Source organism: Cervus canadensis, chromosome 28, assembly GCF_019320065.1.
Source record: "Cervus canadensis isolate Bull #8, Minnesota chromosome 28, ASM1932006v1, whole genome shotgun sequence".
Taxonomy (NCBI): Eukaryota; Metazoa; Chordata; class Mammalia; order Artiodactyla; family Cervidae; genus Cervus; species Cervus canadensis.
In genome coordinates, this window is record NC_057413.1 from 36,780,261 (window position 1) to 36,793,505 (window position 13,245).

The 13,245-nt window shown below is 38.3% G+C and overlaps 1 protein-coding gene across 1 annotated transcript in view; it reads right to left on the bottom strand.

Annotated features, from left to right (window-relative positions):
• Positions 1-11,964: 11,964 nt before the first annotated feature.
• GFRAL (GDNF family receptor alpha like) overlaps positions 11,965-13,245 on the bottom strand; it is a 73,870-nt gene continuing 72,589 nt past the window's right edge. The window contains exon 9 of the mRNA XM_043449504.1: positions 11,965-12,112. Coding sequence (XP_043305439.1) covers positions 11,965-12,112 — 148 coding nt within the window. The remainder of the gene's footprint in view (positions 12,113-13,245) is intronic.

Below are 13,245 nucleotides of genomic sequence, written 5' to 3' on the forward strand. Positions count from 1 at the left end.
GACTGCAGCCATGAAATTAAAAGATGCTTACTCCTTGGAAGGAAAGGTAAGACCAACCTAGATAGCATATTAAAATGCAGAGACATCAGAGGAATCGGGTGGAGAGGGAGGTGGGAGCGGGGATCAGGATGGGGAATACGTGTAACTCTATGGCTGATTCATATCAATGTATGACAAAACCCACTGAAATGTTGTGAAGTAATTAGCCTCCAACTAATAAAAAATAAAATAAAATAAAATGCAGAGACATTACTTTGCCAACAAAGGTCTGTCTGGTCAAGGGTATGGTTTTTCCAGTGGTCATGTATGGATGTGAGAGTTGGACTGTGAAGAAAGCTGAGTGCCAAAAAATTGATGCTTTTGAACTGTGGTGTTGGGGAGGATTCTTGAGAGTCCCTTGGACTGCAAGGAGATCCAACCAGTCCATCCTAAAGGAGATCAGTCCTGGGTGTTCATTGATGCTGAAACTGAAACTCCAGTACTTTGGCCACCTGATGCGAAGAGTTAACTCATTGGAAAAGACCCTGATGCTGGGAGGAATTGGGGGCAGGAGAAGAAGGGGACGACAGAGGATGAGATGGCTGGATGGCATCACCGACTCGATGGACATGAGTTTGAGTAAACTCCGGGAGTTGATGATGGACAGGCAGGCCTGGCGTGCTGCGATCATGGGGCCGCAAAGAGTCGGACACGACTGAGCGACTGAACTGAACTGAACTGACTATTATATACTGAGAAATGATTCCTACAGTGTTGGTCCTTTATTGGACCGGAACCTGGTGGTCCGGAGCTGACGATGAGAGAGTGAAAGAAGGAAAAATGCTAATATTCCCTGGGTTACTCAGCCGGCTTTCGCGCTCCAGGGAATCAGCCAGAAATAGAGAGAGAGAGAGAGAGAGAAAGAAAGAAAGAAAAACTCAGGGACCAAAGCTCTGATGGAGTAAAGGTGCTTTAATCAACATGGTGTGGGCATATATACTGTCTTACAAGGTAATTATTCTCAGCAAAGATAAAGATTAAAATTCCAAACTTAACAAAACACAAGGCAATCCCTATTAAAGAGAGAAGAGGGTACTTATCACCATAATGAGAAGCTAACAAAGGAAATGCGTGGATTCCTCAGCCCTGGAAAGGTGTGCCTCTCCTCTTAATTCCTGAATATTCAGGAATTAATAAGGGCCAAAGGTTTCCTGACAGATCCAAAACAGCACACAGGAAGCCTCCTGTTAAATGCTTCCTGACACTACACCATGGTTATTTAGCACTTTTGTTACCTCATATAGTTAACATTTCTCTTCATCTACTCTCCTATGAAGTTCCAAGTGTAAAATATGATATTGAACTATAGTCACCATGTCCAGAATATATTAGTCTTATAACTAGTAATGTGTCCCTTTGACCAGCATCTCTTCATTTCCTGCAGACTCTAGCCCCTGGAAACCACTCTAGTCTCTGTTTCTGTGAGTTCAGCTGTTTTTTAGATTCCACGTAACTGTGAGAACATACAGAGTTTTTCTTTGTCTGCCTTTTCAGTGAGCATAATGCGCTCAAGTTCCATCCAGGTTGTTGCAAATGACAAGATTCTCCTTTTCTTATGGCTTAATAATATTCCTGTGTGTGTGTATCTTCTTTATCCATCATCCATAGATGGACACTAGGCCTGCTTCTGCGTCTTGGCTGCTGTGAATAATGCCGTAATCAACATGGGGGTACAGATATATTTTCAAGATGCTGCTTTCGTATCCTTTGGATATACACCCAGAAGTGGAATTCTTGGCTCATATGATAGGTTTTTTTTTTTGAGGAACCACTGTTTGCCATAGTGGCTCAATTTGCATTCCCACCAGTGGTGCACAAGGATTCCCATTTTTCCACATCCTCTCCAACACTCATCTCTTGTCTTTTTGATGATGGCCATTCTAACAGGTGTGAGGGGATATCACCTTATGAGATAAGGAATGCACTTATTTTACTTTGTAAGTTATTTCATCTGAAGTGCATTTGAAATGACTAAAAGAATGGATCTCAGTGTTTCTATGGGCAGTGCCTATTTCTTAGCCCTTTCACAGTATTCTGCTGCTGATTTCTCCTTTCCTAAACTTATTTCCCTCCTAGCCTTTATAAACCTTTAAAACTTAGAAAAAAATTTTATGGAAAATTTTTAGGAACTTTTTAGGAAAATTTTAAGGAAAAAAGATAGCAGAAGAGGAGGAAGAAAAGATGGACAAGGATTAATAACTGTGATGAAAGAAATTTACAGTATTTGTAAGACAACCAGATGGATGTGTAAAATGATATTTCCTTTTCTTTATTATCTAGTCGTTTGCTTTAAATAGAACTACCATCATAGGTGGGATATACCTTGTAATTTTTACAATGAATTATCCTTGTGCATTTCAATATTTCTGCCCACAGTGCTGTTCTGTTCACTCCTTATTTTCACTCCCCTCTTCTGCACCCACCTCCACATTCTATCAAGGTTCAGAACAAACATGGAAATACTAAATAAGTCTTTATGTGTCCATCAACCATTGTGCTCTTCCAAATCCCCCAAATCTGATCTTCAAAGAGAGGAAGATCTCTACTATTGAGATATTAGGGGCATTAACAAATTCTGTTTTCCTATTACATATCTTTAAATTCTACTGTTTTAGTCCAATGCTTATTATTTGCACACTAATTTTGATGACATGATCTGAAAAGCTTAGGTATTTCTGAAGCTTGTTCCTAACAGACACCTACTCTTTTTGAATTTCCTCTTTCTGGAAATTTTGTTTCCCAGCATTTTCTTCACAGGTTGTACCTCACCTTTACCTTTTAGGCGTGACCCCTCTGTCTTGATGGTGAACTTGTTTGGCATCAGGGACCTCTGATATTTTGTTTTATTAACATTTGGGAACATGATATTAGTATCTGAGAGACATTTATTTAACCAATCTAGTGCTGTTGAAGCAGAAGTTCCTAATACATAGATGAGTTCTCTGATGAGCACCTCCCAGGAGAAACACAGGCAGTGATGTTTCCCTCATCACTCACCGGGTTCTTCGTTTTCAGAAGCACAGCCTTCAAAAATTTCCTCTGCCAGTGAATGGATGATCTCTACATTCCTGGGAAAAGTTTTACCGGAGATGAAAAGTTCCTGCCTACACAAAAAAACCAATATTGTTTTCTACCATATGAAATGTGTCCATTAATAAATAGAAAAAAATTTTGAATCAATAGAACTTGAACCCTTTGACATACAGAGAAAAACTATTTTAAGTTTGTGCTCATTAGTTCCAAAGAGCCTCAGGAAATATAGAATTTAAGCCTAGACTGATGTGGTTTATTTTTTTGATGTCTTGACAGGCATCACTTATTTACAAAGAAGGTAGTTGGAGGTTCACGAGGGAGGGGATGTAAGTGTACTTGTGGCTGATCCCCATTGTTATATGGCAGACCCAACACAATATTGCAAAGCAATTATGTTCCAATTAAAAACAAATAAAAATAAAACTGTTGGCTGCCTACCCAAGCTTCCTATCCTCTTCATCCTTGCTAAATAGAAGTCTGATTTTACATGGGAATTCATCCTTTCCTCAGATGATTTGGGGTCAGTTCTTATTAGACTAAGTGAATTCTGGCAATTTAAATTCGTGTATGTCCATATAAGTTTCCCCCTCAGTCAGTCTCTCTCACCAGGAAGCTTCCATAAGACTCTTATGCTTATCCATCAGAGGGCACACAGAATGAAAACCACAATCACAGAAAACTAACCAACCTAATTGCATGGACCACAGCCTTGTCTAACTCAATGAAACTATAAGCCATGACAAGTAGGGCCACCCAAGACAGATGGGTCATGGTGGAGAGGTCTGACAAAACATGGCTCACTGGAGAAGGGAATGGCAAATCACCTCAGTATTCTTGCCTTGAGAACCCCATGAACAGTAGGAAAAGGCAAAAACATATCACAATGAAAGATGAACTCCCCAGGTCAGTAGGTGCCCAATATGTTACTGGAGATCAGTGGAGAAATAACTCCAGAAAGAATGAAAAGATGGAGCCAAAGGGAAAACAAAGCCCAGTGGTGGATGTGACTGGTGATGGAAGTAAAGTCCGATGCTGTAAAGAGCAATATTGCATAGGAACCTGGAATGTTAGGTCCATGAATCAAAGCAAATTGGAAGTGGTGAAACAGGAGATGGGAAGACTGAACATCAACATATTAGGAATCAGTGAACTAAAATGGACTGGAATGGGTGAATTTAACTCAGATGACCATTATATCTACTACTTTGGGCAAGAATCCCTTAGTACAAATGGAGAAGCCATCATAGTCAACAAAAGAGTCTGAAATGCAGTACTTGGATGCCATCTCAAAAATGACAAAATGATCTCTGTTCATTTCCGAGGCAAACCATTCAATATCACAGTAATCCAAGTCTATGCCTTGACCAGTAATGCTGAAGAAGCTAAAGTTGAATAGTTCTATGAAGACCTACAAGACCTTCTAGAACTAACACTGAAAAAAAGTTGTCCTTTTCATTATAGGGGACTGGAATGCAAAAGTAGGAAGTCAAGAGATACTTGGAGTAACAGGCAAATTTGGCCTTGGAATACAAAACAAAGCACGTCAAAGACTAACAGTTTTTCCAAAAGAACATGCTGGTCATAGCAAACACCCTCTTCCAACAACACAAGAGATGACTCTACACATGGACATTACCAGATGGTCAATACCAAAATCATATTGATTATATTCTTTGCAGCCAAAGATGGAGAAGCTCTATACAGTCAGCAGAAACAAGACCAGGAGCTGACTGTGGCTCAGATCATAAACGCTTTTTTGCCAAATTCAGAATTAAATTGACGAAAGTAGGGAGAGCCACTACACCATTAAGATATGGCCTAAATCAAATCCCTTATGATTATACAGTGGAAATAACAAATAGATTCGAGGGATTAGATCTGATAAACAGAGTACCTGAAGAACTATGGACAGAAATTGTGAAATTGTACAAGAAGCAGTGATCAAGATCATCCCCAAGAAAAAGAAATGCAAAAAGGCAAAATACTTGTCTGAGGAGGCCTTGCAAACAGCTATGAAAATAAGAGAAATGAAAGGTAAAGGAAGAAAGGAAAGATATATCCATTTGAATGCAGAGTTCCAAAGAATAGCAAGGAGATATAAGAAAGCCTTCCCCAGTGATCAATGCAAAGAAATAGAGGAAAATAATAGAATGGGAAAGACTAGAGATCTCTTCAAGAAAATTAGAGACACCAAGGAAACATGTCATGCAAAGATGGGCACAATAAAGGACAAAAATTGTATGGCTCTAACAGAAGCAGAAGATATTAAGAAGAGGTGGAAGAATACACAGAACCATACAAAAAAGATCTTCATGACCCAAATAACCATGATAGTGCAATCGCTCACCCAGAGTCACATATCTGAGATTGCGAAGTCAAGTGGGCCATAGGAACAAAGCTAGTGGAGGTGATAGAATTCCAGTTGAGCTGTTTCAAATCCTAAAAGATGATGCTGTGAAAGTGCTGCACTCAATATGTCAGCAAATATGGAAAACTCAGCAGTGGCCACAGGACTGGAAAAGGTCAGTTTTCATTCCAGTCCCAAAGAAAGTAAAAGCCAAAGAACATTCAAACTATCACACAATAGCACTCATCTCACATGCTAGTAAAGTAATACTTAAAATTCTCCAAGTTAGGTTTCAACAGTATGTGAACCATTAAATTCCAGATGTTCAAGCTGGATTTAGAAAAGGCAGAGGAACCAGAGATCAAATTGCAAACATCTGCCGGATCATCGAAAAAGCAAGAGAGTTCCAGAAAATCATCTATTTCTGCTTTATTGACTACACCAAAGCTTTCGACTGTGTGGATCACAATAAACTGTGGAACATTCAGAAAGAGATGGGAATACCAGACACCTGACTTGCCTCCTGAGAAACCTATATGCAGGTCAAGAAGCAACAGTTACAACTGGACATGGAACAACAGACTGGTTCCAAATCAGCAAAGGAGTAAGACAAGGCTGAGTATCGTCACCCTGCTAATTTAACTTATATGGAGAGTACATAATGCAAAATTCCAGGCTAGATGAAGCACAAGCTGGAATCAAGATTGCTGGGAGAAATATCAATAACTCTAGATATGCAGATGACACCACCCTTGGCAGAAAGCAAAGAAGAACTAAAGAGCCTTGTGATGAAAGTGAAAGAAGATAGTGAAAAATTTGGCTTAAAACTCAACCATCAGAAAACTAAGATCATGGCATCCAGTCCCATCACTGCATGACAAATAGATGGGGGAAAAATGGAAACATTAAGAGATTTTATTTTTTGGGCTCCCAAATCACTGCATATAGTAACTGTAGCTATAAAATTAAAAGATGCTTGCTCCTTGGAAGAAAAGCTACGACCAACCTAGACAGCATAGTAAAAAGCAGAGACATTACTTTGCTAACAAAGGTCCATTTAGTCAAAGCTATGGTTTTTTTCCACTAGTCATGTATGGATGTGAGAGTTGGACTATAAAGAAAGTTGAGCCCCGAAGAATTGATGTTTTTGAATTATGTTGTGAAGACTCTTGAGAGTCCCTTGGGCTGCAAGGAGATCCAACCAGTCAATCCTAAAGGAAATCAATCCTGAATATTCATTGGAATGACTGATGCTGAAGCTGAAACTCCAATACTTTGGTCACCTGATGGGAAGAAGTGACTCATTTGAAAAGAACCTGATGTTGAGATAGACTGAAGGTGGGAGAAGAAGGAGAAGACAGAGGATGAGATGGTTGGATGGCATCACTGACTCAATGGACATGAGTTTGGGTAAACTCAGGGAGATGGTGATGGACAGGGAGGCCTGGTGTGCTGCAGTCCATGGGGCCACAGATTCGGACACGACTGAGAGACTGAACTGAACTGATGTCCATATCTTCTTATGAAGCTTGACCTGTGCCAGTCATTCACTGACTATGAAAATAGTGGAAAAGAAAAATTTGAATCCTAAAACTTGTCACTAAATGGCTAAATCAACTGATCCTTGAGATGTTCTATTTTGGAACTTTTGATATAGGAAATATTATGTGTTCCTTATTGCTTAAGGCATTTTACTACAGGTGTGTGTGTGTGTGTGCTAAGTCACTCCAGTCATGTCAGACTCTCTGTGACCATATGGACCACAGCCTGCCAGCTCTTCTGTCCATGGGATTTATTACAGGTAAATGCATCTAATTACTAGACAAGTAATGTAAATTGATAAAGGCAGTGCTTCAGAGAAGATTATTTGAAACAGCTATTTCCTGGTTGTTTATGTGCAAAAATGGCATAATTAAAGCTGCGAGGAGAAACTGGCAGTAGAGTTTAGGATTTAAGATAAAAGATTCTGAAATCTACTTTATCAGTGTTCAATTACTAATTTTTTTGTTGACCACTGTAAGACTACAAGAAATTGCTTTATCTTTTTAATCCTCACTTATTATTTCACACAGTTGAGCTATTTCAAATCCTGAAAGATGATGCTGTGAAAGTGCTGCCTCAATATGCCAGCAAATTTGGAAAACTCGGCAGTGGCCACAGGACTGGAAAAGGTCAGTTTTCATTCCAATCCCTAAGAAAGGCAATCCCCCAAAATGCTCAAACTACCGCACAATTGCACTCATCTCACACACTAGTAAAGTAATGCTCAAAATTCTCCAAGCCAGCCTTCAGCAATATGTGAACTTCCAGATGTTCAAGCTGGTTTTAGAAAAGGCAGAGGAATCAGAGATCAAATTTCCATCATCCGCTGGATCATCGAAAAAGCAAGAGAGTTCCAGAAAAACATCTATTTCTGCTTTATTGACTACGCCAAAACCTTCGACTGTGTGGATCACAATAAACTGTGGGAAATTCTGAAAGAGATGGGAATACCAGAACACCTGACCTGCCTCTTGAGAAACCTATATGCAGGTCACGAAGCAACAGTTAGAACTGGACATGGAACAACAGACTGGTTCCAAATAGGAGAAGGAGTACATCAAGGCTGTATATTGTCACCCTGCTTATTTAACATATATGCAGAGTACATCATAAGAAACGCTGGGCTGGAAGAGGTACAAGCTGGAATCAAGATTGCTGGGAGAAATATCAATAACCTCAGATATGCAGATGACACCACCCTTATGGCAGAAAGTGAAGAGGAACCAAAGAACCTCTTGATGAAAGTGAAAGAGGAGAGTGAAAAAATTGGCTTACAGCTTAACATTCAGAAAACTAAGATCATGGCATCCAGTCCCATCAACTCATGGGAAATAGATGGGGAGACAGTGGAAACAGTGTCAGACTTTATTTTGGGGGGCTCCAAAATCACTGCAGATGGTGACTGCAGCCATGAAATTAAAAGACACTCCTTGGAAGGAAAGTTATGACCAACCTAGATAGCATATTAAAATGCAGACATTACTTTGCCAACAAAGGTCCATCTAGTCAAGGCTATGGTTTTTCCAGTGGTCATGTATGGATGTGAGGGTTGGCCTGTGAAGAAAGCCGAGCGCTGAAGAATTGATGCTTTCAAGCTGTGGTGTTGGAGAAGACTCTTGAGAGTCCCTTGGACTGCAAGGGGATCCAACCAGTCCATCCTGAAGGAGCTCAGTCCTGAGTATTCATTGGAAGGACTGATGCTGGAGCTGAAACTCCAATACTTTGGCCACCTCATGAGAAGAGTTGAGTCATTGGAAAAGACCCTGATGCTGGGAGGGATTGGGGGCAGGAGGAGAGGGGATAACAGAGGATGAGATGGCTGGATGGCATCACCGACTTGATGGACATGAGTTTGAGTAAACTCCAGGAGTTTGTGATGGACAGGAAGGCCTGGCGTGCTGCGATTCATGGGGTCGCAAAGAGTCAGACGACGACTGAGCGACTGAACTGAACTGAACTAACTGATCTTCCACTATTCTCTATTCAACACAAACATAAAAGCAACTTGATTTCCTCCCTCTGTTTTCTAGAAAACAGCCCATTTCTCAGGCTTTAGCAAGCCTGTATTAAATGGCAGTGACTGCGAGATGGGAAGTACTATTTACCTTCTCTTATGTAACTAAGAGAATGAACAGCCTCTGGGATATGGAGGGCTCTTTGACGAGTTTTGTGACTGAATATCATTCTTCCCCATTTGAAAAGATAAAGGTTGGCTTTTCCTTTACTCCAGCTAAACATAGCCAAATGTTAATTTCAGATTTGATTGAATGTAGACAATTTGACCTGAAGTGTAGTGAACAACAATACATATGCTACCAAGCTGGTAGAAAATGTTGACTTTTAATTGTAAATATATCACTAAATATATGTTCCTGTTCTTGAATATTTGAATCTCTGTGTCACTACAGATAAAACAAGCTCATGTTTTTTCTTAGCAATGAGTAACAATGTGATTGTAGACAATTGAATAGCACATATGTATCAAAAACTTAACAAACATCTTTTCCACAATTTTCTGTTCATAATTATATTCAGATGTCAAGTCAGGCCTAAAGTAGCAATATAGTAACACTACAGAAAGTAACAATTATCATGTTACTTTATATTGCAGAAGCTCAGTAAATATTAGCATAGAAAAAATTAAGTTTACAAATGAAATATATCATTGAAATGCACATTGATTTTTTTTCAACCAGTGTAGTTGCTTTATATCTCTCCGAATATGACATAAAGACATCAAGTTAAAAAGTTCAACAATATTCAAATTACAAAATCCAAAAATATAACTTCTGATTTTTACAATTAATCATCTAATCAAGCATATTTAGAAACTTAAAGTCAATGCTAATGATTTGGTTGATGATTTGGAAATGAATATACAAATAACAAATATACTGGATTTTTTGTTAGCATTTTTCCTTTCGGCAAGTTAATAAGCATTTAGCTTGGACGGCAAAGCATCTGCCTACAATGTGGGAGACCGGGGTTTGATCCCTGGTTCAGAAAGATCCCTTGGAGAAGGAAATGGCAACCCACTCCAGAATTCATGCCTGGAAAATCCCATGGACCAAGGAGCCTGGTGGGCTACAGTCCATGGGGTAGCAAAGAGTCGGACACGACTGAGAGACTTCACTTCACTTCATAAAATTGATCAGAAAAAAAACCTGTTAACTATAAAATGTTACATTATGATACACAAACAATTACTCTTACATGGACTCAAATTTACCGTTAAACAAATCATGCAGACTATAATTTAGAATAACAATTTTCGGCTTCAAGGATAATTCTATAATTCTATAGAGTCTATAATCCTATCTAGTGTCACAAAAGATATGTCTGTAAATTTATACTTGAATATTTTCTTAAGAAAAAACAAATCTAACATCATACCAATTATTATACCTTACATGAACATATTGGATGATCCAGGATCATTAAATCCACCCTAACATTTTCTTTGATGATGGAAAGGATATTCTGTTGACTTGCTTTAACAAAAGTGATTGTTAATGATCCGTGACTCTTAATGAGTCATGAGTCTGCCAGGTATTTGGGTTGGTGAAGGATCTCTTGTTTTGATTCAATATCCTGAAGGTTCTATACAAAAACAAAAGGAAAAGTTAACAATATGCCATTTTAAGGATTTTACAAATGTGTCTGTGCTTATATTTTTGGTTCGATTCTATGCCTGAAGAGGAAGATGATAAAGTTTTTGGAAGTAAAGTTTAAAAAAAATAGAATATTCTAAGGTCTAAGTATCATGCATTTAACTATGTTCTCCAAGAAATCATTTTCAGAAAAAAGAGAGTCTTTTTTCTCATATATTTAAATTTTTAGTTGCTGGCTTCTTTGCAAAATTCTTTGACAATTTAGAGCTGTTTTGATTTAGTATAACACAAAACAAATGCAAAAACCTTAAATGGTTTACTGCATACAAACAAGTGTTCACATGGATTAGATTTGCCCATCAGGTAAGTGGCAAGCAGCCTGATTTCATGAAGAAAGCATTATTGATTGCCAGTGTGAGTTGACACAGGTATTGTGGTTACTGATGCTTCTGTTTCATTTCATTCCTTCTTTCCATGATGGCTTTTACTTTTCTCATTTTTTAACACTGAGTCTGGATCTTTCAGATCCATGTAAGGATCAATTTAAAATTGCATGGAAAGCAAGTTATAGCTAAGTATAATATAAAATAATGGTATAATGTAGTTATAATATTATAATATAATACATAATAAGCTATATTATTAATAATATTATAATATAGTATAATTATTATATTGTTAATCATATAAGTAATAATAATATAATATGAAATTTGTTTTTCAATACATGTTACAGTCAATTCAAGATTTTTGCCTGTAACACTCTCATTGTTATCCAGTAAAGGAACATGACTTTCTATGCAGGTAAGGAAAAAGAAGTTAACAGCTGATATATAGGAAATTTTGAATAGTCATGGGCCTTATTTACCTGAAACACAAGAGTAATCTGTAAAAAAGCCCTGGGCCCAGGTGGCAGATGTGAACTTTATACTTTAAGTGCGTGGCTAAAAAGTAAAGATTGAGGACCTCTGAGGATTTTGCTAAGCTGGAAAGTTTTTATGCTTCTCCCCATCAGTCCTCTGTGATGGAATATCTAGGCGGGCCCAGTAACTGAACCATGCTTTCAAGTATTCTAAACCAAACAAAGGAAAGTTTAATAAATTCCAAATGCTATTTCCCCCCCTTGAAATTGACTCTAATACTTTGGCCTTTAAACTGTATCTTGGAACTCAAAGAATATCTTTTCATACAAATACAACTTTTAAGGGCTTGAAGAAAAACAGTTTGGTATTAATATTGGTCAGCATCAAATTAAATGGTTAGAGGAGTTGGATCCAACAGGGGAATATGTTTAGCTGGGAGTACGTTTAAAAATAAGTAAGCTGGAATGTCTGTGGATAGGGCACACACTCATCATGTGCCCGATTCTTGCTGCCACCACACACCTCCCCGTTAAGTCCTAGGCTTGGTCTCTGGTAGTGGAGTCCTTGGGGTCTGAGGATCCATACGTGTACCAGCATCATCAAGTTTACTGAATCTTCTTCTCTGAGAATCCTGAGATAAACGTCCACTGGCTCTGCCGCCCTCAGGCCTGATCTTACTGATAAATATATTTTAGGTGCATGTTTATAATGTATATATCATATATGTATGCACACACACTTAATATATATTTTCCATAAAATTTAGGATAGTCAAATTATATGAAAATATACACATTTGTATATATGGAGAAATCCATGGACTGCATAGTCCATGGGGTCACAAAGAGTTGGACATGCCTGAGCGACTTTCACTTTCACTTCTTACACATTTGTATCATTAATAAGCAAATGAACATCACTGATATTTAAATATCAAATACTTTACTTATTATGGCTTATTATTTATTATTTTATTATTATTTTGATTAAAAATAAGCAACTGAGCACCACTTTATATCTCTTTGTAAGTGTTAAATAAGTGGAAAAATTTTAAACCCCAGATATTTAGACATCTACAATTGATATATCTTTAACCTAAGGTCTCACATTCACAATGAAGGCAGCCAAGGAAAGAGAAGATTTGGAAAAAGTAAATTAAGTCAGGCAACAGGAATAAGTTCTTTTAAGGTACCTGATGAGGCCTCATTTCATACCTCACTTAATAAGTGTACAAAAATAGGCATAAAACTCAGCTTATAAGAAATTAAAGACTATATCTTCAGGTAAATATAAAGTGTGTAAAACATGACAGGTGCATTATGTGAGCAGATTAATCCTGCAAGGGATCTGAATCAGGAATGCAGCAAAGTTCCATTTGGATTTCATAGGAAAACCGGGGGGAAGATTGAGAGCCACTTCACTGGAAGAACAATGCATATGTGCTTATAAAATGCAGTGTGAAAACTGGAGCCCATTATACAGAGTGAAGTAAGCCAGAAAGATAAAGACCAATACAGTATACTAACGCATATATATGGAATTTAGAAAGATGGTAATGATAACCCTATATGCAAAACAGAAAAAGAGACACAGATGTACAGAACAGACTTTTAGACTCTGTGGGAGAAGGCGAGGGTGGGATGTTTTGAGAGAACAGCATCGAAACATGTATATTATCTAGGGTGAAACAGATCACCAGCCCAGGTTGGATGCATGAGACAAGTGCTCGGCCCTGGTGCACTGGGAAGACCCAGAGGGATCGGGTGGAGAGGGAGGTGGGAGGGGGGATCGGGATGGGGAATACATGTAA